The sequence below is a fragment of the Staurois parvus genome, unplaced genomic scaffold (assembly GCF_062004578.1).
Source record: "Staurois parvus isolate SC_StPar_1 unplaced genomic scaffold, SC_StPar_1.0 ptg000145l, whole genome shotgun sequence".
NCBI lineage: Eukaryota > Metazoa > Chordata > Amphibia > Anura > Ranidae > Staurois > Staurois parvus.
In genome coordinates, this window is record NW_028317941.1 from 4963727 (window position 1) to 4990550 (window position 26824).

Genomic DNA, 26824 nt, shown 5'->3' on the forward strand with positions numbered 1-26824 from the left:
GTTTTTCTGACACTAAGAGAAAAATGGTGATGGGGAGAGCACAGCCTGTGACTGACAACCTCAGCTCTGTTTCTGTGTGCTGTATGAAGGTGGGTGGGTGGGGGGGGGGGTTGTCCCTTCCCTCCAATCAGCTCTCAGAGTTCTCCTCACTGATGTAACTTCAGCTCCCCACCCCCTGCTTTTCAGAGCTGAGAGATCCTGTGTAAATTTTTCATTTTTAATGGATGTAGGAAAGACGACTGTAGACAAACAGGTACAACTTATGTAGGAGGATTTGTTTCATCTCTGAGGCCAGTCACTTCACTGGGTATATGGGAGGATTTACAACCACTTTAAAGGTTAAACTACACCTGGTAGTATAAAAACATTTTTAAAAAAATAAAATACCTGTTTGAAGATGTGAACCCTAGTAAACTGACATCAAGGCTGCATGCAAAATATCCCCATCTACATTGGATCTTTCTACCAGGAGCTACATAAAGTTCCAGCATAAAATATACTCGGTCTGGTGTGTATTTATGTGCTGCATATGGTGTTTAGAGGCGAATGCACGAAATTTAATTCTAGTGGCTAGAATACTCATTTGTTCTAGCCCAGCAATGGGCAAACAACGGCCCGCGGGCTGTATACGGCCCGGCGGACCTTTTAATCCGGCCCGCGGAGCGTGATACATTGGCTGTCAGGATGTGTGTAGGCGGGGCAGCATGACGAACGTGAGGGGAGCTAGGCTCCTCTCACAGTCCGCCCTGAAGACCGGAACGGCGCGGGAACACGGCGAGAGGAACGCGTGGAGCAAAGGTAAGTGAATTGACACAGGGGGGACTTGGCTTACTACTTGGAGGGGAATAGTACTATGGGGGATGAATTAATATGGGGAATTAATTACTATAGGGGGGATGAATTACTATATGGGGGATGAATTACTATGGGGGATGAATTACTATATGGGGGATGAATTACTATATGGGGGATGAATTACTATGGGGGATGAATTACTATAGGGGGGATGAATTACTATAGGGGGGGATGAATTACTATAGGGGGGATGAATTACTATATGGGGGATGAATTACTATGGGGGATGAATTACTATATGGGGGATGAATTACTATATGGGGGATGAATTACTATGGGGGATGAATTACTATGGGGGATGAATTACTATATGGGGGATGAATTACTATGGGGGATGAATTACTATATGGGGGATGAATTACTATAAGGGGGATGAATTACTATGGGGGATGAATTACTATGGGGGATGAATTACTATATGGGGGATGAATTACTATGGGGGATGAATTACTATATGGGGGATGATTTACTATATGGGGGATGAATTACTATATGGGGGATGAATTACTATATGGGGGATGAATTACTATGGGGGATGAATTACTATATGGGGGATTAATTACTATGCTTACTATGGGGGAATATTACTATACTTACTATGGATGACACATACACATCATTCATCTACTCTTGGTCCGGCCCCCGGGTCCAATATATGAACCCATTGCGGCCCTCAAGTCAAAAGGTTTGCCCACCCCTGTTCCAGCCACTAAAATGAAATTACGCGCATCTGTATGTTTATGTGTGGAAATTATGGCAGGGCAGGTGGATGAATGAAAGAACCACCTCCTCCATTTATAAAGCACTTTTGGAATTTTATACATTTTACAACTATACACCTTTTTAGGTGCTATAGGGATTTTTACAATAAGATCAGAAGAGTTACTCTAAGAGAAGTAGTCAAGAGTTAGGCAAATGATAAAAGTATCCATGACCAGCTCCAGTGTGATGAGGTCTCTGGGTAGAGTATAATATCTAGTTTTCTGAATTATCCAGATACAAGAGTCAATTGTCCCAATAATAGGGTGGTATTTGTGAGAGGCCATGAAGCAGCCGAAAAACCACAGAGAAAAAAAAAACTACAATAATATTCAATAATTTACAAGCAAAAGCGGTGTTTAGTAGGCTTACCATCGATTACAGTTGTCTTGGTATGTTGCTCCACTTGGATATTGCTGGTTATTTTTAACACACACTAGAAGAAAGTGATTGTGACAAGTCATTAGTACTGTAATACATTAATGTCTTCTGAAGTCAGCAATGACAATATTTCTTTGTATGTTTCATTAAAAGGGAATCAAGCAACACATACAAATTCAAGCCAAGCAATGGCATTGATTTACTAAAACTGCAGAATGCAAAATCTGGTGCAGCTCTGAATAGAAACCAATCAGCTTCCAGTAAAGCTTAATTGAAAAAGCTGAAGCTAGACGCTGATTGGCTACCATGCACAGCTATGCCAGATTTTGCATGCTCCAGTTTTATTAAATCAACCTCAATGTCTTTGTTGGGATACAGTGTTCATGTAATTTGTGCACCAACTACATCAGTATTCAGTAGAGATATATTTGTCAACCAGTAGAGGGCAGTGTTTATGAGTTTGTAGCTGCATCTATGGCAGAGGTCTCCAAACTTTCTAAACAAAGGGCCAGTTTACTGTCCTTCAGACTTTAGGAGGGCCGGAGTGGCCAATGGGAGTAGAAAATATCCCAGCATGAGTAGGAGTAAAAAAATTGCATAGTGCTTGTAGTTAGTGAAAGGGGGGGAATAGGAGGAATAGTGTCCAATCATTGGTATTAGTTGGAGGAAAAGTGCCCTATCGTTGGTATTAGTGGGAGGAATATTGCCCCATCATTGGTGACAGTGGAAGAAATGGTGCCCCATCATTGGTGACAGTGGGAGGAATGGTGCCCCATCATTGGTGACAGTGGGAGAAATGGTGCCCCATCATTGGTGTCAGGGGGAGGAATAGTGCTCCATCACTGTGTCAGTGGGAAGAATAGTGCCCCATCATTGGTGTCAGGGGGAGGAATAGTGCCCCATCATTGGTGGCCGTGGGAGGAATGGTGTCCCATCATTGGTGACAGTGGAAGGAATGGTGCCCTATCATTGGTGACAGTGGGAGGAATGGCGCCCCATCATTAGTGTCAGGGGGAAGAATAGTGCCCCATCATTGGTGTCAGTGGAAGAAATAGTGCCCCAGCATTGGTCTCAATGGGAGGAAGAGTGCCCCATCATTTGTTTCAGTTGGAGGAATAGTGCCCCATCATTGGTGTCAGTGAAATGAATAGTGCCCCATCATTGGTATCAGAGGAATGAATAGTGCCCCATCCTTGGTATTAGTTGGAGTAATAGTTCCCCATCCTTGGTATTAGTTGGAGGAATAGTGCCCCATCCTTGGTATTAGTTGGAGGAATAGTGCCTCATCCTTGGTATTAGTTGGAGGAATAGTGCCCCATCCTTGGTATTAGTTGGAGGAATAGTGCCCCATCCTTAGTATTAGTTGGAGGAATAGTTCCCCATCCTTGGTATTAGTTGGAGGAATAGTTCCCCATCCTTAGTATTAGTTGGAGGAATAGTTCCACATCCTTGGTATTAGTTGGAGGAATAGTGCCCCATCCTTGGTATTAGTTTGAGGAATAGTGCCCCTTCCTTGGTATTAGTTGGAGGAATAGTGCCCCATCCTTGGTATTAGTTTGAGGAATAGTGCCCCTTCCTTGGTATTAGTTGGAGGAATAGTTCCCCATCCTTGGTAGTAGTTGGAGGAATAGTGCCCCATCCTTGGTATTAGTTGGAGGAATTGTGCCCCATTCTTGGTATTAGTTTGAGGAATAGTGCCCCTTCCTTGGTATTAGTTGGAGGACTAGTGCCCATCCTTGGTATTAGTTTGAGGAATAGTATCTAATTGTTTATATCAGTGGGAGGAATTGTGCCCCATAGTTGATGCCAGTGGAAGAAATTGTACCTCCTTGACGGTATCAGTGGGAGAGATAGTACCCCTAGGGCTGCATAGAGCCAGGCAAAGGGCTGCATTCGGCCCACGGGCCACAGTTTGGAATCCACTGATCTATGGTATACTCTGTCTTTTCTCTGAATAAACTTTCCTATTTCCTAGTACAGTGAAGCAGAAAAGCACATGTGGGCTGTGCACTGTCTGTTCTGTAGGGCTGTATACAGAATTTCTAACAGTCTTCATGCATTTACTTTACCCAGTATACCTATCATGATACCAGAGGTAAAGTAGATAAACATACACATGCAGAATAAAAACACACACTGAATACACAGAAAAAGGTTCTAACACTGAGACAGCCAATCAGTGAGCATAATCCAAGTCTTGTAGCACAACAGCAAACTGAATTATATTGCAAAAATGTGCTTCAAGGTTGTACCTGAGTACCACCGACATGCCACTAAAAACTGCAGTATTTTGTATTTAGCAAACAACTGCTGTGGAAAAAGAGTTATCGTATTTCTGTGCCTTAAACTTAAAGTGGAGCTCCACCCAAAAGGGGAAGTTCCGCTTTAAGGACTGCTCCCCCGCTCCCCATTAAGGATTGGCACCTTTGGGGAGCGGGTACCTGTATTTGACAGGAACCTGCTCCCACTTCTGGTCGGACCGCCTAGGCGATCGGAAACGGAAGGTGTCCTCCCTCCCTCCCTCCCTGTAGTCTTTTGGGACATGTGACAGGCCCCAGAAGACTACAGGACCATTCAGGAAGCGCAGTGCTACTCGTGCATGCGCAGTGGGTACCCGGCTGTGAAGCCGCAAGCTGTCGCAGCCGGGTGCCCACACTGAAGAAGCCGGCTTCCTGGAATACAGGACGGCCAGTGAAACAGGCTGTGGGGGGACACACACCGCGGGACCGAGGGACAGGTAAGTGTGTGTTTATTAAAAGTCAGCAGCTACAGTTTTTGTAGCTGCTGACTTTTATTTTTTGACAGGGTGAGTGGAACTTTAAGGTGTTAGAAGGTTGCTGTTATATGGGAATAATTACTCCACACGACTCACTAGTATAGATCATTGGAAGCACTCCGCCATTTCCTTCTGCCGTGGAGAACTGATCTGAAACAGAGGAAGAATGAGTATGTACAGCCAAAAGGCTTGGTGCACTCCAACAGTCACTTTGCCTTGCTGGCCTTCCTTGATCACTGCCTGCAATGTTTGGGCCCTGCTAGAAGCCACAGGACCACTCACTTTCTGTGCTCCCTGTGGTACTCTCACCCTGGCTTCTAAACATCAGGAAAGTGTTGGAGATTTAACTGACAATTGCATGATCATGCAACACTGTACTCAAATGAATTGTTCCCACAAATGGAGCTTTCTTTCAGTGGTATTGGTAGTGATCGCCTGTGCATTTTCTATTTTTTGCGCTATAAAAAAAAAGACCGACAATTTTGAGAAAATAAAACAATATTTTTGACTTTTTGCTATTAAACATGTCCAGTAAAAAAAATTTAAAAATCACATTTCGACATAAATTTATGCCAAAGTGTATTCTGCTACATGTCTTTGCTAAAAAAAAACATGTGTAAATTAATTGGTTTACGTGAAAGTTATAGCGTTTACAAATGGAGGTATAGATACTGGGATTTTTTTTTAATTTTTAGTAGTAATGGTGGCGATCAGCGACTTATAGCGGGACTGTGGGACTGCAGGGGAGAACTGACTTGGTGTCACTGACAGCCCCAGTGACACCAATACAGTGCTAATAAAAATCACTGACAGTGTACTAATGGCACTGGGCATGAAGGGGTTAACATGTGGGGTGATCAAAGGGTTAACTGTGTGCTTTGTGCCTTTTAACTTGATGTTTTGTGTTTGTGCTTGTAAGAACACTGCTTTGCATGGCTGTACTGTAGACAGTGCGCAGGAGCTGACAGGGAGGAGAACTGTTTTGTTTTGTTTACTAACAGTTCTTCCCCCACCCTCCCCCCTCGGAGATCCTCCGCAATCACCTGGCACCGGCGAGTAATCACCAGCTGGGACTCCAGGTGATTGACAGCCACGGCCGCAAATGGCGATGCAGGTAGGGCACGTGTGCGCCCCCTACCTGGAGATGCAAAATCATGTATATATACGCGATTTTGCGCACCACTGCCACCCTGTAGCAGTATTTCTGCTACAGAGCAGAACTAAAGCGGTTACAGTGGTTCTAAACCCTCAGATTTTGTAACTATTTTCCATTGCCAGTGGTATAAGCATATTTCATCCATGTTTATTTTTCACAGAAACTTTTTTTTCTGTTTTGTAACCTACCGATCTGAGGCTCTTCCTGCTTTACTTTCTCACAGCTTCCGTTTCACTGAGTGCACTTCCTGCCACTGCCTCACATAGAGTTAAGGACTACATGTCTTGACATGCGTTGCCCTACCGTGCATGCGCCTCCATGACCGTGCGCTACTGCACATGCGCCTCTGGGACTGCTTGACTGAGGACACACTGAACAGTACTCAGCGGATGCTCCTCCCAAGAGTCACACCCTGCCCCATAGCAGTGTTCTCTGCCCCCCACAAAATTTCCTCTGCTCCACATCCCCAAAGCAGTATCCCCTGTCCTTTTCTCATCAATATCCCCTTCCCCCCACTGTAGTTTACTGTGCCCCCTCCTCCCACAGAATCTCCTGTGTTTCCCCTCCCACAGTGTCTCCTAAGCCCCCCTTCCACAGTGTCTCCTAAGCCCCCCTCCCACAGTGTCTCCTTTGCCCCTCCTCCCACAGAGTCTCCTGTGTTCTGCCTCCCACAGTGTCTCCTTAGCCCCCCCTCCCACAGTGTCTCCTTAGCGCCCCCCCCAGTGTCTCCTTAGTGCCCCCTGCTCCCACGGAGTCTCCTGTGTCCCCCCTCCCACAGTGTCTTCTAAGCCCCCCCTCCCACAGTGTCTCCTTAGCCCCTCCCCCCAGAGAGTCTCCTGTGCCCCCCATCCCACAGTGTCTCCTAAGCCCCCCTCCCACAGTGTCTCCTTAGCCCCCCCTCCCACAGAGTCTCTTGTGTCCTGCCTCCCACAGTGTCTTCTTAGCCCCCCCTCCCACAGTGTCTCCTTAGCCCCCCCTCCCACAGTGTCTCCTTAGCGCCCCCTCCTCCCACAGAGTCTCCTGTGTCCCCCCTCCCACAGTGTCTCCTAAGCCCCCCCTCCCCACAGTGTCTCCTTAGCCCCCCCTCCCACAGTGTCTCCTTAGCGCCCCCTCCTCCCACAGAGTCTCCTGTGTCCCCCCTCCCACAGTGTCTCCTAAGCCCCCCCCACAGTGTCTCCTTAGCCCCCCTCCCCCCAGAGAGTCTCCTGTGTCCCCCATCCCACAGTGTCTCCTAAGCCCCCCTCCCACAGTGTCTCCTTAGCCCCCCCTCCCACAGAGTCTCCTGTGTCCTGCCTCCCACAGTGTCTCCTAAGCCCCCTTCCCACAGTGTCTCCTTAGCCCCCCCTCCCACAGTGTCTCCTTAGCGCCCCCTCCTCCCACAGTCTCCTGTGTCTCCCCACCCACAGTGTCTCCTAAGCCCCCCCCACAGTGTCTCCTTAGCCCCCCTCCCCCCAGAGAGTCTCCTGTGTCCCCCATCCCACAGTGTCTCCTAAGCCCCCCTCCCACAGTGTCTCCTTAGCCCCCCCTCCCAAAGAGTCTCTTGTGTCCTGCCTCCCACAGTGTCTCCTTAGCCCCCCTTCCCACAGTGTCTCCTTAGCCCCCCCTCCCACAGTGTCTCCTTAGCGCCCCCTCCTCCCACAGAGTCTCCTGTGTCCCCCCTCCCACAGTGTCTCCTAAGCCCCCCCTCCCCACAGTGTCTCCTTAGCCCCCCCTCCCACAGTGTCTCCTTAGCGCCCCCTCCTCCCACAGAGTCTCCTGTGTCCCCCCTCCCACAGTGTCTCCTAAGCCCCCCCTCCCCACAGTGTCTCCTTAGCCCCCCCTCCCACAGTGTCTCCTTAGCGCCCCCTCCTCCCACAGAGTCCCCTGTGTCCCCCCTCCCGCAGTGTCTCCTAAGCCCCCCCCCACAGTGTCTCCTTAGCCCCCCTCCCCCCAGAGAGTCTCCTGTGTCCCCCATCCCACAGTGTCTCCTAAGCCCCCCTCCCACAGTGTCTCCTTAGCCCCCCCTCCCACAGAGTCTCCTGTGTCCTGCCTCCCACAGTGTCTCCAAAGCCCCCCTCCCACAGTGTCTCCTTAGCCCCCCCTCCCACAGTGTCTCCTTAGCGCCCCCTCCTCCCACAGTCTCCTGTGTCTCCCCACCCACAGTGTCTCCTAAGCCCCCCCCACAGTGTCTCCTTAGCCCCCCTCCCCCCAGAGAGTCTCCTGTGTCCCCCATCCCACAGTGTCTTCTAAGCCCCCCCCACAGTGTCTCCTTAGCCCCCCCTCCCCAGAGAGTCTCCCGTGTCCCCCCACCCACAGAGTCTCCTGTGTCCCCCCCTCCCATACTGTCAGCCCCCCCCACACACACGCAGTGTCTCCTGTGTCCCCTTCATATCACGCACACAGTGATGCCTCAGTGATAACAGATGTATGAATGAACTAAATCTCACAGGATTTCAGTAAATAATGCATAGCTCTGTATCTGCCTCTTTGCTTACATTACACGTCATCTGTGGTGAAAACAAATTCTTCCCAAGACCTTGCAAGATTTTTTGCTTGAGGTGATTGTAGCCGTATTAGTGCACTTGCGACAGAAACAATGGAGTACTGTCTGTGATACTTTTTTATTTGCACTAACATACAATTTTGAGGACAAGCTTTCGGGGTATGTCCCCTTCTTCAAGGTCCAGGCAGTACTACACAACGTTTTAGCAGAATATTAGAAGAGATGTGGGGGATGAAGAAAAAAAAAAACAGAAAGAAACACACACAAACAGATGTACACAGCAATGGTTAAAAGACTAGGATTCGACTAGAGATAAAACACAAAGATTTTTTGAAACCTTGTAGGCTCCTACAGTTTACACACAAGATCTCCATGGAAGGTACTGATAATTTAACCCACCCAGGGTGCAGCTGGGAGGCACAGGCTATGTCACCAGCACCTCTGAATACCAGGAAGGGAATACATTAAAATGTAGATGTTAAACAAAAAAAAAATCTTTAAATTTACACATTATGCCAACATGTTTATAGATCAGCAAGAAGAGATACATGGGATTTTTACTTTTAACCTCCCTAGCGGTCTGATTATGTCCATATTTCTGTGCTGAAAGCGGTACATTTTTTTTGCATGGAAATATGTAGTTTTTTATTGTAGGCCTGTAATTTTTAGGAATAACTCACTGAAATCTGTCCGAACAAGAGTCTAGTAAACATTCCGGGTAGGATAAAACTTGAAACACGAAATCATAAATTATAATTTAATAAATAATAAAAATAATAATATAATAATAAAAAATTTACTTCAATAATATAATCAAACCAAAAACTTTGAAATTTGAAATATAGTGCCAAGTTCGCACATCACTGAGCAAAGTAGCAAAATCGTTTTCAGTGTCTGATGACGAATTTCCCCCACGAATCATTATCACTCATTTCTGCAAGTGATTCTAATTTACTATCTCTGTTCTCTAGCTGGTTTAAAACCGCTTTCGACCTAAAGGGACGCTTTTTGGACGCCATGGACTTTTCTAAGTTTCCAGGCAGAAAGAACAGTCAAAATGCAGGCAGGGCACAGGACAAAGCATTAGGAACAAAATGTATGTGAAATGGTTTTAAACAGTAATGTTTTACAATGTTATTTTAGTTTATTAGAAAATGAAATTTTTTAAAATTTTTAAATTTGCCGCCGGTTCCGGCCCCCGTACGTCCCGTATGTCCCGACGCTCGCAGGGACCAGAGCACGGAAGCCGGATGTCGGCCGGAGGAGATGGTCGGGGACGCTGCAGGGGATGCATCGCGGGAGCGAAGGACAAAGTAAGCGCTGCAGGGAATCCCTGAGCAACACCGCAGAGTAATCCCAAGTGTAGCTCGGAGTTACTGATTGTGGTACTGGAACTTTACCTCGAGCTACACTCCGGAATACCTCCAGGGAGGTTAAAACAACTAATCAGCAATTAGGTTTCATTGTTTTTACTGGACAAATGAATAAGTAAATGCAGACTGTTTAATTGCTATGGGTTCCAGCACTTTGTCCATAGTCATTTACCCTCTGCACTGCCTTACTGAATACGTCTGGATGTCTACATTTTGATTTGCAACTAAAATGCAGCCTCGTCATCACCACTGACCATGCTGAAAAATACATGCATCCGTACACTCACAAACCACAAGCAAAAGAGGAGAACTTTGCATGTCATGGATGCTTGAATTCCAGACAGAAGACAAGTTGATGTTAGAGGGAAGATAAAGCAAGAACCAATAATTGTCAATGGTTTTAACCCCATGAGTGAATGCAGACAAATTGTATATATAGACGAGTGCTAGAAATAAATGAGTGAAAGCTGCTAGCACAAAAGGTATCAACACCTGTAAAATACATGGTATAAAAGTGCAGCGCTTATATATTAAGTGATGTCAAGTGAATCAATACAAAGTGAGATAAATACAATGGAAATGCAAAAGAGTCCGTCAAATATAAATGGAAAATAGTGTCTGTGGGACTACAAGGCACAGCAACCTCGGAGAAAAGCAAACTATGATTCAGATCCAGTGAAGAGATCCACCACCGCTGTTAAATGTAAACTCACCAGAAAGCTACTGGTATATATCATATATGTAGATCACATCAAAGAGCCAAAGAGAAATGCACTGGACTGCTCCGCCACAGGTAAACCGAAGGAAGGACCTCTTCCTAGAGAAAATAGCTCACCACAGGAGCCAAGAAGTGGTGTATAGTGTAGTATTTTATTGTAATAAGAGTAGAAACAATCCACATGGAATGAGTGTAAAATACATGTAAAAACACAGTACCAAAATGGCCACCGCTCCGAGCTACGGCGTGACATCAGCAAGGGTGGCTCCTTCCGACGCGTTTCGTGCAAAAGCATGTCTTCTAGGGTGGATCTCTTCACTGGATCTGAATCATAGTTTGTTTTTCACCAAGGTTGCTGTGCCTTGTAGTCCCACGGGCACTATTATCCATTTATATTTGACGGACACTTTTGCATTTCCATTGTAATTATTTCACTTTATTGGTTCACTTGACATCACTTAATATATAAGTGTTGCACTTTTATACCATAGGTTTTAACCCCATGGAAACAGAAGGTAATACATAGAGAAAACTGTACAAAGTCTACTTGATTTACTAAAGGCAAATAGGCTGTTCACTCTGCAAGGAAAGTTGAACTTTGCAAGGGATTTTTCTCTCTAGTTTAACGAATAATTTGAAGATGTGGTGACTTCCATCATCCAATCATATGTAAGAATAAAACGTTTTTTTTTTTTTTCCTTGCATGTGATTGGGTATTTTTTTCAGACTGAACTTTCACTGCATTCATTAAGCTCTGGGAGAAAATGCCCTTGAAAAAGTAAACAGCTTATTGATACATCCATTAAATCCATCATGATAATGGTATTATTGCTCTTACCTTTTTGAATATTTACTGGAGGGCTAATGTGTAAACAAAACCCCCAGAAGTCAGGGCAGCAGTCAGACACTGTTCGATTGCAGAACAGATCGCAGTAGCAGATGGTATCCAAATAGGGCACTGTACAGGCATCATCTCTTCCTGGGCAGCAAGAATTTCTCTTTTGACAATATGAGCCACCTGGATCTCTAATTCCAAGAGTATGAAGTCCTGGGGCCAGCTCGCGTCGGGTGCGAGACCTACGGGCCGTGATGTCTTTAATCACACCAATGCACAGCAAAACCGAAGCGAAGAAAAAGAGCCTCATCCTTGGATATTGCTGTCAAAGTTCCTGTAAGGAGATGAATGATAAGATGCTGTTGTCAGTAAAGATTATTGCCTAAAGGTCTTCAATGTTCAAAGAGGAATTAAGATTCCCAGTTAAATTCCCATTAGGCAACATAAGGAAAGTTACATTTTCATCACAACAAAGAATAAAACGAATACAAATACTACTTTGCTATCCTAAATAATTATTAATTAAAGGCTAAAGGTTTTTACTTTAATGAATTCTCTGCATTATGGTAAAATATTCACACCACTGCACTTAATATTATTAATACAACCACTGTAAGCAATGCAACATCCAAATAAAAGTGCTCTAGTGCAGTGTTTCTCAACATTTTTTCACTCAAGGCACCCTTGAAAATTATGGACAGTCTTGAGGCACCCTTTAAAATTATGGACAGTCTTGAGGCACCCTTTAAAATTATGGACAGTCTTGAGGCACCCTTTAAAATTATGGACAGTCTTGAGGCACCCTTTAAAATTATGGACAGTCTTGAGGCACCCTTTAAAATTATGGACAGTCTTGAGGCACCCTTTAAAATTATGGACAGTCTTGAGGCACCCTTTAAAATTAAGGACAGTCCCGAGGCACCCTTTGAAATTATGGACAGTCCCGAGGCACCCTTTAAAATTAGGGACAGTCTTGAGGCACCCTTTGAAATTATGGACAGTCCCGAGGCACCCTTTGAAATTATGGACAGTCTTGAGGCCCCCCTTTACAATTATGGACAGTCTTTAGGCACCCGATTCTAAAATGGGGTGCCTCAAGACTGTCCATAATTCTAAAAGGGCACTCCATTCTAAATGTGAAAAGTTTTATATAAGGCAGCAACATCCATACATGTAGGACACCCGACATTAGAGGTGATTTATTCTTCCAAAGCAAATACACTTTTTGGAGGGTCCAACTAGGATGCTGAGCAGGCAGCTGACATCCTCCTTATCAACTGATGATGTCATTGGTTGTCAGGAAGCCGTCAGCAAGAAGGCCCTAATGGTTCACTGTGGCTGTGGCTTTGTGTAACTGAAAGGCAGGCTTGCATACAAGTTTTGGGCAATTTTTAGACATTTTGCCAAGGCACCCCTGGAGAAACCTCAAGGCACCCCAGGGTGCCTGGGCACCCTGGTTGAGAAAGGCTGCTCTATTTCTATAACTTATATCAAATAAATTAAATAAATAACTATATAAATAAATACAAAACATCCAATTCATGAAAGTGAAAAATAAAAATGAACTTTGAGTCCCATATGAGAGTCCACCATGCAACTGTGAACAAGTCTTTGTTTTACTACATCACCATGTGATTAAATGAAGATTTCACAAGTGTCAACGTAAACTTCATGCCAGTGACACCAAGTGCTCCAAACAGATCCAACCCCAATTTAGTGACACTCAGCAAATGTAATGGCTTATCTCACATTGATAAGCAACAGCGCTTGTGGTGAATATCATTCACGATCAAGACTCTTCCTCCTTAATGGCTGTGCCCATCGGCAATCAAATGCTCATATAATGGTAGGAAATCCTCACACTCTTTGCTCCTGCAGAGTGCAACTGCACTTTGCAAAGTGCACAGTCTATTGGTCTTTAGTAAATCAACCCCAGTAAGAGCAGCGGGAGCCATTGACTCCTGCTGCTGTCAATTAAATAGGGTGAGGAGGGAGCAGGGGAGAGCTGGTCAATAGACACAAACAACACGGCTCAGGATTGAGCCCACATGTATGCTATCATAGGAAGTGGCTTCCTATCTTGTCACATGTAGAAGAGGAGGAGCTGATAGCACCGGCGGGAGACCCAAGAAGAGGAGAATCGCGGCTGCTCTGTGCAAAACCATTGCATAGAGCAGGAAAGTATGACATGTTTGTTATTTGAAAAAAAAAAAGAACCTTTACAACCACTTAAGAAAAAATGTCAAATTGTGGCAACTTGCAACACCCTTGTAATACTGCTGAGACAAACGCCGTCTGAACTTGCTGACTTCTTCATTTATCTTAGTGATTAAGAAATCTCTGCTGGTAAGCAGGCACATATTTCTGCCCAGATTTTCTGAATGTTTATTGCTATGGAGGAGAGAGTGGGGAGAGCAGGATGATACCTATGGTGTTGTATATCTCTAGGGGAGAAAGAAAATGCATTTGTCAAAAAAAAAAGAAAATCCCAAAAAGTTCATTCGGCTGTGGAGCCTACAGCTATAAGGCACTTCTATGCTTGCAATGGGATCCAATCTGATAGATCGGGTTACAATTATCTCATGTCTATAGTCTTTCATGAATGGGGACCAGTTATAAAAATCAAGTGATCTGCATCTGCATCACTTCTCTGACCTTTTATTGCAATGGCGTATAAGGTTGAAAAATGACAAGTCTATCCAGCTGTGTGTGTGTTTTTGTATTCAATAACAGTTCCCAAAGCCTTGTAAATTATAATCTCCAGGGAAGATATCTAAAAGTTTTTGAAGTTGCTCATACCCCTAGCTAGCTATATCACTTCCTGGTGAAGGGTTTTCCACTGCTGTACTGCTCTAACAATAAAGAATACCTTCTAGATTCTAAGCTTAAACCTCCTTTCTTCTAACTGCAAATGTTGACCATGTGTCTTCATCAGGTACCTTAGAGTAAGCATGTTATTACAGTTATTGGAGTCGCCTTTGAAATATTTGAACATTTTAATTTATTGCGGACCACGTAACGCATGCATTATATGTGGTGGCAAGGATGATGGGTTTTAACACACATCAGCTGCACTGCATCCACAGTGGTATGCGTATGTATACTAAGAGTATGCTCACTGACAGCTCTCAGTCAAGGCTTCGGACTGGAAGTCAGCGGGATGGGTTCCCAATTATGTGACTGCTCTGAAGGTGGAATGCAAGTGTACAATCCAAACGCACATGCCTGATGAATGGGTCCTGCAAGACTCCGAAACGTTGCCTTGCTGTAACTATGTGACAGTTTATTAAAACTTTTGGACCCATATTGGTGATCCTCAGTGTGCCGGTGATACTCTCCCTTGCCATGAAGGTGGATCACAGTGATCACAAGTTAGATAAGCTGCACTACCTAGTCAATAAAGCACACTTAAAGCAAACTATACCGTTCTCTCCAGAGCTGTAATGTCCTAGAGTTCCCTGCCAGCCACTGATGTATTGTTTAGTGGCTCTTTAAGGGGTCAAAGTGACAGTGTTTGCTGGTAATAACAAATTAAATTATACAGGGAAATAAATTCAGCACAGGATGTAACCATTTTATAGGATAACCTTAAAGCAGAATTCCAGGCAAACATTTTGTTTTTGCCCATGCAGTGCGGCTGTGCCTGCACTACATGGGTTTACTGCTTTGCTATAGGGGAGAGGACAGCAAAGCTATACTTACCTGACCCGCCAATCCTCCCCGCACAAGGCCTGTCCCTTCGGCTCCTGCCCCCCTCCACCCCCCTCCGCGGTCCAGAAGTCTTGCAAATGGACTGTTCCTGACGTCACCACACTCCATAAATAGGACCAGTCCACTGCTGGACCATGGTGGAGTGCAGTTTTTCAGATGAGCGTTGTACTCACCCCTAGAAGAAAAGAGCAGTTGATCCATGTAGTGGGGACACAGCCCCACTGCATGTTAAAAAAAAAATTTTTGAACTGGAGTTCTGCTTTAATATAACAGTTGGGCAAGCCACATGACACATAAGGTTCAACACTGTAAAATGTAAAGTAATGGACTTGGGTGCCAAATATACACATGCAAAATACACATTAGAAGTGGCTCTCCTGGGACAATCAATGGTAGAAAAGGGTCTGGGGGTGTTGCAGATTACAGACTCAGCAGTAGCATGCAATGCGTTACATAGTCAGAAAGAGGTTAATTCCTCCCTCAAATTTTACAGGTTTATCTGCTTTTTTTGTCCAAAAAAAGATGAAAGTAAGAATTTGCCAGGGTGGATAAAAATTGATGATTTTATTACAGGTAATTATATAGCGCCGTCAATTTACGCAGCGCTTTACATATATATATTGTACATTCACATCAGTTCCTAACCCTCAAGGGGTGTACAATCTAAGGTCCCTAACTCACATTCATACATATACACAATAGAGACAGTTTAGAGAGAAGCCAATTAACCTACCAGCATGTCTTTGGAATGTGGGAGGAAACCCACGCAGGCACAGGGAGAACATGCAAACTCCAGGCAGGTGGTGCCGTGGTTGGGATTTGAACCAATGACCCTAGTACTGCCAGGCGGAAGTGCTAACCATTTAGCCACTGTGCTACCCTATTTTTTAAATCAGATTTTTTAAATTTAAATCGGATTTTTTTGATATTTATCAAATTTTTTTTAATAAAATGCTTTTGGAGTAAAAATATATCTAATCTACTTTTCTATCTAAGATACATGAACAATTTAGTTTGTTCAGCGTGAAATGGAGCTTAGTTATGTAGCATGAGGCTGTATATTCTGCAATATTTACATTTTTGCTAAACTCTTTCAATGAATCCAAGCTCTGCAAGCTAAGATAACATGCACTGCATTGAGGCATTCACACAATTTCACAGCAACCATGAGAAAAAACATGAAATAAAAGAATTTGAGTAGTTTCTAGCTATGTGTGATTAAGCTATTAACCTAAAATCGGTTCTGATATCGCTGTTTTACTAACCTGACAGCTTATTATTCTAAAAAGGAAACCTTCATTTGGTTTGCAAATATGAAAGATTCTAACTACCAGCAAGAATGAGTCGGATTCCTTACATTAAAGAGCACCTGTCATTTTAGATCCATCATGGCAGCGCCTGTTAGCGGGCATCCACTCACCTGCTGCTGCCACGTCCTTCACCTTGTTGTGTCACTGCTGCATCACCAGCCGTCCCATTAAAGTGAATGGGACTGTCGGTGAGTCAGATGAGGAGCCGCTGCAGGACAGAGATGACAGTTGCTCTTTAAATATGATGATTTAAATTGAGCCTTTTCACTACTGATTTAAATCATGATTTACATCAACTTGATTTAAATCAAATCCACCCTGGAATTTAAATTTGCAAATTTGTGTGGAGTCCCTAGATATATCAAAACCATGAATGTATTTTATATGTACATTTAGCCTTTGAAACAAAAAATTGCACAAGTATAATGCCCAGACAGTGCTAATAAAAATCAATGTTTGGAAGAGTAGAATGAATAAGCCTGGTTAGTAGAATCATTCCACTGAAGCCCTCAGGACATGTTTAGCAGGTGGAACGCTTTACATTCCCTTACTGTACAAAACAGGTGAAAATATACAGTTCTGCCATATTTCAGATCTACAAAAAATTTCAGTTTTTTTTTTAATATTGCTGGTTGTTGCTGTAGTATTGGATATTAATACTATGCTAGAAGCTAAAGGTACACAGGCTACCCGAGCATCAAAGACAGTATATCCTGACATCTGGAAGCCACAGGTGAGCTCCTAGAATGTGAAGAATGACAGGTAGCTCCAGCCAGGCAATGATCAGCTTCAGGGCAATCAGTAACCTTCAGCAGAGGTCTAACATACAGACATGTATACAGCCTGCAAAACATAAAACCCAAATGACTGCACATACCTTGTGTAGAGAAGGCAGTGGGACTTTAAAGTAATAGTAAACCCTAGCTGAATGACAGTTAGTTTCCGAAGGCATTGTGTAGCATTAAAAAATATGAACAAATTAACATACCGGTACTATAAATCAGAATTGTGCTAATCATAGACATGTGTGTAATTATAATCCAACATCACTACATAACAGTCCTTCATATAAATGTCTGTGACTAAAACTGTGAAACAATCCACAATCCACCAATCGTGATCAGGTCCACAAAGACAGTTCAATTCGGTTCATAGTTTTAATGAAAGCTAAAAATGTGAAAACTACTTTTGAAATGCATGAATGATTGGGTTTAGATATGCTTTAACTATAAGTCAAACCACAGTGGTCCTTTCACTATACCCAGCTTAAACATGCTGCAGAGGCACAATCTGGGCTACATAATGTTCAATTGAACAATTCTAAGTTAGAACATGCCCTACTTTGTCCTGACCACCCCTGACTCATTTCCACTTACTATACACTATTACAGGATAGACCATCCTCATGCCTTGTTGAGGACGTTCCTGATCTTTCAGCTGATATCTGGGCAGAAGTATTTAATTCCCATTCCTCCACAGTAATCTCCACCAGTGATAGACTCACAGCTGAGATATTTACATACCTGCCATAAATGTGATAAGGAACCTGGTGGTTTTTTGCATATGCTATGGAGCTGTGACACAATCAGACCTTTTTGGTCGCAGGTCAGGGCATCCTTTACTGATACCTTTGATTTACCTAATGTATGCTGTCCCAAGTGGTGACTCCTTGGTATCTTTGAAGATGACTCCTAGGTTACCAAGCATTTCCTTCGTCCCCTGTTTTATTATGCTAGGAACGTGATTGTTCTAAATTGGACCCACACTAAAGTGCTACATATTGGTTTATGGAGAAAAATTACCAATCAACTCCACCCCCTTTACAAACTAATATATGATGCTAGGGGGTGCCTGAGGAAATTTTATAAGATCTGGGGCCCTTAGCTAGATACCAAAGATACCAGCGATTCTTTGCTCTCAATGATTTCTGAGCCAAATGGCTAAAACCCTGAGGTGCTTTTTATCCTTTTTTATTATATTTGTGTTATGTATCATTATATACTATTCTGCCTCTAGCCACTATGGTGTCCTTTTCTCATGCAGCGGTAAATGACCTCTGCTCAGTTCTCCGGCATTCTCGGAGAAGACAGTTCTCCTCTGAATGCCTTTTTATGAAGCGGTGTAGATCAGTTATCCAAATGAAGAGAGAACCGATCTACAAGCAATTTCAACGCTGGAAAACGGCTGCTTTTACTATAATCTCACAAGATTACAGTAAGATATCAGTCAAACACCATTTACTAAGCAGTGGTAAATTATCGCTGCTTTGTTTGCGGTTTCTCCGATTCTCCAGCTCTGGGCTGGAGAATCTGGAGGGAGAACACAGATCGCCAGTGAAGGGCTGACATCATACACTGGCCATTTGTGTGCTGAGATGATCAGTGGAGAACATGTTCTCCGCTGATCATCGCTGTTTCCTAAACCACTAATGATCGGAGATCAGCAACGATCCTCAGGATTGCCGCTGCTCTCTTTTTTATAAAAGGACACCTATACTGTTTGGGGAAATTGCAAACACAGTTTGTATTTTTACTACACACATAGTATCTGAGATCATAAAGGCTTAGGCCTTCACTGGTTGATGTTCTGTTAGGATTTACCATACGGGTATGGAAAAGCTAGTCTTTTCCCAGTGTTTTGTTTGTTTTTGTTTATATAGTGCTTGACATTTGTCTAACTATATATTCACTTAGGTCCACCGGATGCTGGAAGACTTCTTTCCAGAAACCACATTATGTATACGGTTTCTTGTATAGAATACTAATTGTCTATACTTACACTTAATGTGATGCAGTTCTACTTGTATTCCCATTTGTGATATACTCTCAAACTCAGTTAAAAAAAAAACTAAACTATAAGTCAAACTTTTACACCATTATTTTTTACCTTGTTTCGTGGTCCAAATTGTGTACCAATTTCACAAAAAAGGGCTATTTATCGAGTATGTTTTGTGTTTCTTAAAAGGTCCTGAGAAAACAGTTCCTAGAAGGCAGCAGAGTATTGCACAAAATGGCCCATATCAGAAAAATGATGCACCAATCTAAAAGTGTATTTACAGAAGCAACCACAGTCTAATGAAATGTCGATCATATGGGTATAAAATTGTGGATGGTGCTTTACATTGATGGAGCAGAGATAAAATGAGCTACATATACAGTAACTGCCCATGTATAATATACCTGTCCTGCACTGGACACTGGGTGAAAAAGCAATCATATGAGAGTCTGATCACTTGTACACAGTCATTAACCTTTGTACATTGGGACCTTTACATTTCAATTAAGGAATTCTGACTTTAGAAGTACTTCATATTGTCAAGACAAATATAGTGATAACCACACTCTGACCAATATGGAATCCCTGAATCATAAAAGGAAGGCAGAGGTCAGTCTGTCAGCCACACCTGGTTACAAAAGCAAAACTCGTAAATGGTTTCTATGTAATGTTCTTATACTGTAAAAAAAAAAAAAGCTGCTCTAAAGGTGTAATCCTCAGTGGGGTCAATTCACTAAAGCAGGGATCTCCAAACTTTCTAAACAAAGGGCCAGTTTACTGTCATTCAGACTTTAGAGGGGTCGGATTGTGGCCAGTGGGAGTAGAAAATGTCCTGGCATTAGTGGGAATAAACAGTGTTCCATCAGTAGTGTCAGTTAAAAGAATAGTGCCCCTTCGTTGGTGTCAGTGGGTGGCATAGTGTCTCATCGATGGTGTCAGTGGGTGGAATAGTGCCCCATCGTTGGTGTCAATGGGTGGAATAGTGCCCTATCGATGATGTCAGTGGAAGGAATAGTGCCCCATCCTTGGTGTCAGTGGGTGGAATAGTGTCTCGTATCAGTAGAAGGAATAGTGCCTGAAGGGCCAGATAGAAGTAAGCTAAGGGCCACAGTTTGGAAACCACTGCACAAAAGGATTCCGCATGCGATATGGTCATGTGACTAATTTTTTGGAAGTAGCATATGAGATAATAAAACGAGTCAATTCATCAAGTAAAATATCAAAAGGGAGGTAAATACCAGAAAAAAAAAAAAATCATTCAAGTCAATTCCCTAAAAAACACACACTGGTAATTTATCACCTTGTGTAGGCAGAAGGTATTTTCATAATAAACAAAATAACAATGAGGGGATGCATGCGCAGTGGGCACCTGGCTGTGAACCCGGCCTAGGCGATCGCAGTGGAAGTGGGAGCGGGTACCTGTCAATTTCGGGTACGCCATCTAATATTTGAAACTTGTATGTAGCTTCCAATCCTGCCTAGTCACTGTAGCTGTGTAGGCATCATACAACAGCTTAGATATTTAGAAGTTTGTTTTGAGACTCTTACATACCTATTTACATTTATGCGTGTGTATTTTAATGCGTGTTGACTCCCATTTGGAGGTACATCAACAACATGGTGTGTTGGTTCTTCATTTCTGACCAGCCTACCACGCATTAGAATGCATCTGACTTATCTTTTGCAAATGTACCACAACAAAGGGTATGCGTAAATATATACTGTGGCTAGTATATAACAGTACATACCACTGGAGGGCCAGCTGTGTTGTACACTGCACTGATGTGCATTTGAGACCACTGGAGGGCCAGCTGTGTTGTACACTGCACTGATGTGCATTTGAGACCCATTCAAAATGTATGGATTGCTGCCCAAAATGCACGCAAAATATGGGGGAGATTTACTAAAACTGGAGCACTCAGAATCTGGTGCAGATGTGCATGGTAGCCAATCAGCTTCTAAATCTGGCTTGTTCAATTAAGCGTTGGCAATAAAACATGGGAGCTAATTGATTTCTATGCAGAGCTGCACCAGATTTTGCACTCTCCAGTTTTTGTAAATCCCCCCATATGTGCTACCTAAATTCGTTATTGGTTACTCATAACTATTAATTTTATTATTATTAATATTATTATTAATACTAATAACAAAAAGTCTTTTTTTTGGTTAGATGGTCTGTCATTCAAGATGCCTGCATGTTTCATATACAAAAAAAGTGCCTATTAATTGGGTCATTATTAATTATTTTCCTTTCAATCCATATTTAGGAGGCAGCAGAGTTGTGCTACAGCTTGTTCATATCATGTGAAAAATTACGTCCATGCCCGTTCAATAAATCTTCATGGTCTGATGAACCTTTTATGACTCATACATCACAGCATAAAATACAGTTATTATTCCAGTACATCAGTGCTCTGGGCTGTGAACAGTGGACTGGGTTCTGGTGAATGAGCCAAGCAGCTTTCTAATCAAGCCCTTCCATCATAACTGATATGTTCAACATTAAATCCCAACTCCAGGCAACAGTGGAAAACGATCAGGGAACCGCTAACACTAGACAGGAAATACTTCATCTATGTTCAATTCAGAAAGCCCCATCAGTTTCTATTTAACATGAGCACTATATTATGTAATCTACTGTAGCCAAGTTCAGCAAGCTTTTCACTAGGTGTATGAACATAACTACCACCAGTCGAAAACATGGCTTGCGTTATTGCAGTATTAGAAGGGAGAAATGTCACCAGCACACCAAAGTTCTCCAATATGGGTTCAAAGGCTTTAATAAAAAATTACGTAGTTACAGCAAGAGCAACGTTTCGGAGTCTCGCAGGATTGGATGCACTCACTTTTCGGCTGACAATCAAAGAGAAGCTATATGTGTATGTGGGTGCTGTAGTGACCATTGGCTGGAACCAAGAAGCATCCCAAGGGAGAAATGTCACCAGCACACCAAAGTTCTCCAATATGGGTTCAAAGGCTTTAATAAGCAATCACATAGTTACAGCAAGAGCAATGTTTCAGAGTCTCGCAGGATTGGATGCACTCACTGTTCGGCTGACAATCAAAGAGAGGCTATATGTGTATGTGGGTGCTGCAGTGACCATTGGCTGGAACCAAGAAGCATCCCAAGGGAGAAATGTGACCAACACACCAAAGTTCTCCAATATGGGTTCAAAGGCTTTAATAAGCAATCACATAGTTATAGCAAGAGCAAAGTTTCTGAGTCTCACAGGATTGGATGCACTCACTGTTTGGCTGACAATCAAAGAGGCTATATGTGTATGTGGGTGCTGCAGTGACCATTGGCTGGAACCAAGAAGCATCCCAAGGGAGAAATGTGACCAACACACCAAAGTTCTCCAATATGGGTTCAAAGGCTTTAATAAGCAATCACATAGTTATAGCAAGAGCAAAGTTTCTGAGTCTCACAGGATTGGATGCACTCACTGTTTGGCTGACAATCAAAGAGGCTATATGTGTATGTGGGTGCTGCAGTGACCATTGGCTGGAACCAAGAAGCATCCCAAGGGAGAAATGTCACCAGCACACCAAAGTTCTCCAATATGGGTTCAAAGGCTTTAATAAGCAATCACATAGTTACAGCAAGAGCAACGTTTCAGAGTCTCGCAGGAATGGATGCACTCACTGTTAGGCTGACAATTTTCCAGCTGGCTCCTCTGAAAGTTCAATTGAAGGCTGTTGGGTGGGCAAACAAGGCCACCCATGTGGCAAGCTTAGTCTAGTTCATCAAGAAGCAGCTGAAATTCATAGTGTATGGCCAGCTGAAGGCTGACATGCAAAAAAACAGTGTGTTGTATGGAAGGTTTGCTCTGCCTTTATAAACCAAAAACAAGATTTTCAAGGAAAAGATTTTCATAATCTGGAATTTCCTTTAAAATTAAGGATCAGTTGGCAGATCTTTTTACTCCAAAACTTTGAGCAGGATGTGGTGTCCTGTGTGAAGACCATAACTGGATGGCAAGGTGGTCCATCCAGCTGCTATTCCAAGTTGTACATTGATGAGTCCTCACTAAACCTAGGTTTAAAATCTACATTGCATGGTGCTAATTCATATATTCTGTGGCCCTAATACTGCAGTCACAATGCCAAAACCCCAACGCACTTGTTCCTGCATCAAAGAGAGACTATATGTGTATGTGGGTGCTGCAGTGACCATTGGCTGGAACTGAGAAGCATCCCACGGGAGAAATGTCACCAGCACACCAAAGTTCTCCAATATGGGTTCAACGTTCTCCAATATGGGTTCAAAGCCAGCTGGCAAATTGTCAGCCGAACAGCCGAACAGTGAGTGCATCCAATCAAATGCAGCTGCTATTTAGGTATGCTGGCAACTGCTGTCAGCAGCCTGACGGGGGGATTGGTCCATTCATGATGTAACTGCAAATGGAGGCCTGCAGCCTAAAGCAGAATTTCACATTAATAGGGAAGTTCTGCTTTTTGTCCTCCTTCCCCCTCCACTTACACTTTTGGACATTTTTTTGGTGTGTGTGTGTGGGGGGGGGGGGGGTACTTTTTAGTATGTACCTGCTCCCACTTCCAGTAAGATTGCCTAGGTAATTCCCCCGAAATTGGGCCCCATTCCCCCCCACCCACAACCTCTTTGGTCTTGTCACAGGTCCCAGTACTCTGCTGGACCATTCACATAGCGCAGTGCGGCTCACAGATGTGCAGTGGGATTCTGGCTGTGAAACCGCAAGTAGTCACAGCCGGCTTACCACACTAAACATTCTGCCACCGGGGACCTGAACACTAGCAAAGAAATGGTCCGGGTGAATCTTTGGACAGGTAAGTGTCCTTTTAATAAAATTCAGCAACTACAGTTTTTATTGTTTTTTTTTTTAGATTATTTGTTAATCAATTTGTACAATACTTGAAACGGTACAAAACAATAAAAAAAACTAAGAAAATGAGCTCCAGGTATGGAGCATAGAACAAAAATAACAGAAAAACCCATCTCAATGGTAGTTCAAAAATTACATGAATCCAAATAGGAGAAAGCCTAGCCTAATTTGAGTGGATAACATTTTAGGAATGGATGAAATCTTAAGAGTTAATATAGGCAACTTGATTCCTTTGCATGTAGCTGCTAAATAATATTTTTTTTTTTTCAAACAAGCTGAAGATCCTCTTTAAGAAGGAGCAATGAGGAGGAAGTAAAAAACAGCTCAACCATCTATTTGTACTGCCCCACATCCATAAGTCTAAAGCAGTGTTTCAAAACCTTTTTTCAGTCAAGATACCCTTTAGAATTATGAATAATCTCAAGGCATCCTTTAAAATTCTGCACAATCTCAAGGGACCCCAATCTAACATGTAAAAACCTATTCTACACACATCCAGTACACCCAACCCAGTGTGTCTCTCTCATTTTCTCTCCCTCATTCTGCTAATGTGACCCCAGTGCTGACAGAGAGGGGTAGAGGAGGGCTAAACAAGGATGATGTGCAGGCATCCGACATCCCCTTATCAACTAATGAGGTCGTTGGTTGTTAGGATGCTAGCAGCTAGAAGGTCATAAAAGTGCACAATGAAAACCTGTGGCTTTGTGTACTAAAAAGCAGGATTGATCCACCTCCCGACTTGTATATCATATTTGGACATTTTGCCAAAGCACCCCTGAAGAAGCCTGGAGGCACCCCAGGATGCCTGGGCACCCAGGTTTAGAAAGGCTGCTCTAAAGAAAGTCTAATAGTGCATGGCCAGCTTCTGGACTTGATTTTTTGAAGGACATGAACAAGTTCACTTTGCAAAGTTGATTTTCAGCTTAGTGAATGGAGTAATACTTTGCAAACATCAATCATCCAACCATATGTGAACATAAATACAGTGGATACAAAAAGTCTACACACCCCTGTTAAAATGTCAGGTTTCTGTGATGTAAAAAAATGAGACAAAGATAAATCATTTCAGAACTTTTTCGACCTTTACTTGGACCAATAAACTGTACAACTCAGTTGAAACACAAACTGAAATCTTTAGGGGAGGAAAGTAAACATAAAAAACTAAAATAATACGGTTGCATAAGTGTGCACACCCTTGAACTAATAATTTGTTGAAGCATCTTTTGATTTGATTCCAGCACTCCGTCTTTTTGGGTATGAGTCTATCAGCATGGCACATCTTGACATGGCAATATTGGCGGCCTCTCTTGTCAATCACCAGGTCCCGGCCCGTGATTCCTCGCCAGCATCCCTTGATCACCATGTATCATGGATGGAGGAGAGGCCTTTGGGTAAACAATACACGTCTCCCCTGTCAGCTCCTGCACATTGCTTTGTATTGCTCTGCATATCAAAGTAATACAAAGCAGTGTGCTTACACAGTACAACACACACACAGACACACACACACACACACACACAAAGGAGACAGTTAACCCTTTGATCGCTCCAGATGTTAACCCCTTACTGCCCAGTGTCATTAGTACAGTGTCAGTGCTTTTTATTAGCACTGATCACTGTATTTGTGTCACTGAGAATGTCAGTGACAGTTAGTCAGTCCCCCCCAGTGTCAGAATGCCTGCCGCAGTCCTGCTATAAGTCGCTGATCGCTGCCATTACTAGTATTAAAAAAAATTCCAGTATTTATACCGCCATTTGTAGACACTATAACTTTCACGTAAACCAATTAATTTACATGTATTGTGATTTTGCTTAGCAAAGACGTAGCAGAATACATTTAATCTAATAATCTAAACTGATGACGAAAATTGATTTTTTTAATCTTTTTACTGGATATATTTAATAGCAAAGCATCAAAAATATTGTTCTTTCTCAAGATTGCAGATTTTCTTTTTTATAAATAGCGCAAAAAATTTAAAACCACAAAGGCAATCAAATACCACCAAAAGAAAGTTCTATTTGTGGGGAAAAAAGGACATAACTTTAATTTGGATACAGTGTTGCATCACCGTGCATTTGTCAGTTATACTAACACAGCGCTGTATCAAAAAAAATGGCCTGGTCAGGAAGGGGGGTAAATCCTCTGGAGGGCAAGTGGTTAACAAGTGTCTCTTGTTTTACAATTTGATGTAAGGAGCTTTTTAGTGTTGTTGATATATGAATGATGAAATTGACAATATGTTTTATTATAGGTGTCAGTGCTCTAACATAAATTCTAAAGACATTTTAATAAGCTGATGAATGTAGGCATAGAATGTACTGCCTCAGGGTACCACAAACAACTGCTTTCCAGTTATAGCATGCTTATTAAATTGAAATATAGATGATTGTTGCATTCAGGGGGTTGTTTATTGAATGCTAACATTTTGTTTACACCTGCTTTGCTGTCTGAAAAGCGATCTGCATTCTGATCGCTTTTCAGAGAGCATTAGACAGGTGTGAGGAGATAGTGTATCACTTCCTTGCCTCCTGCTTTAACTCCCTAAACACCAGACAACTGTGCCACAGCCAAATGTATTATGCATGGTTGCCGTGCAGCCTCATTCACTTGACTGGGCCGTGCTCAGCGGGCAGGAGCATCCTGGCTGCATCACATGTACACTGTACAGGTATATACGTGATTTTGCATTTCTAGGTAGGGGCCCTACCTACACCTCCATTTGTGACCACGGTTGTCAATCACTGGGTCCTGGCCGGTGCTTACTCGCCAGCACCCGGTGATTTCCAATGAGCTCTGACGGGGAGGAGAACTGTTTTGTTTACTAACAGTT

At 43.0% G+C, this 26824-nt stretch overlaps 1 protein-coding gene across 1 annotated transcript in view; it reads right to left on the reverse strand.

Annotated features, from left to right (window-relative positions):
* The window catches only part of TINAGL1 (tubulointerstitial nephritis antigen like 1), a 92381-nt gene that overhangs the window by 39456 nt on the left and 26101 nt on the right, over nt 1-26824 (reverse strand). The window contains exons 2-3 of the mRNA XM_089673870.1: nt 11339-11669; nt 1987-2050 (exon numbers count right to left, since the gene is read on the reverse strand). Coding sequence (XP_089529996.1) covers nt 1987-2050; nt 11339-11645 — 371 coding nt within the window. The 5' untranslated portion in view covers nt 11646-11669. The remainder of the gene's footprint in view (nt 1-1986; nt 2051-11338; nt 11670-26824) is intronic.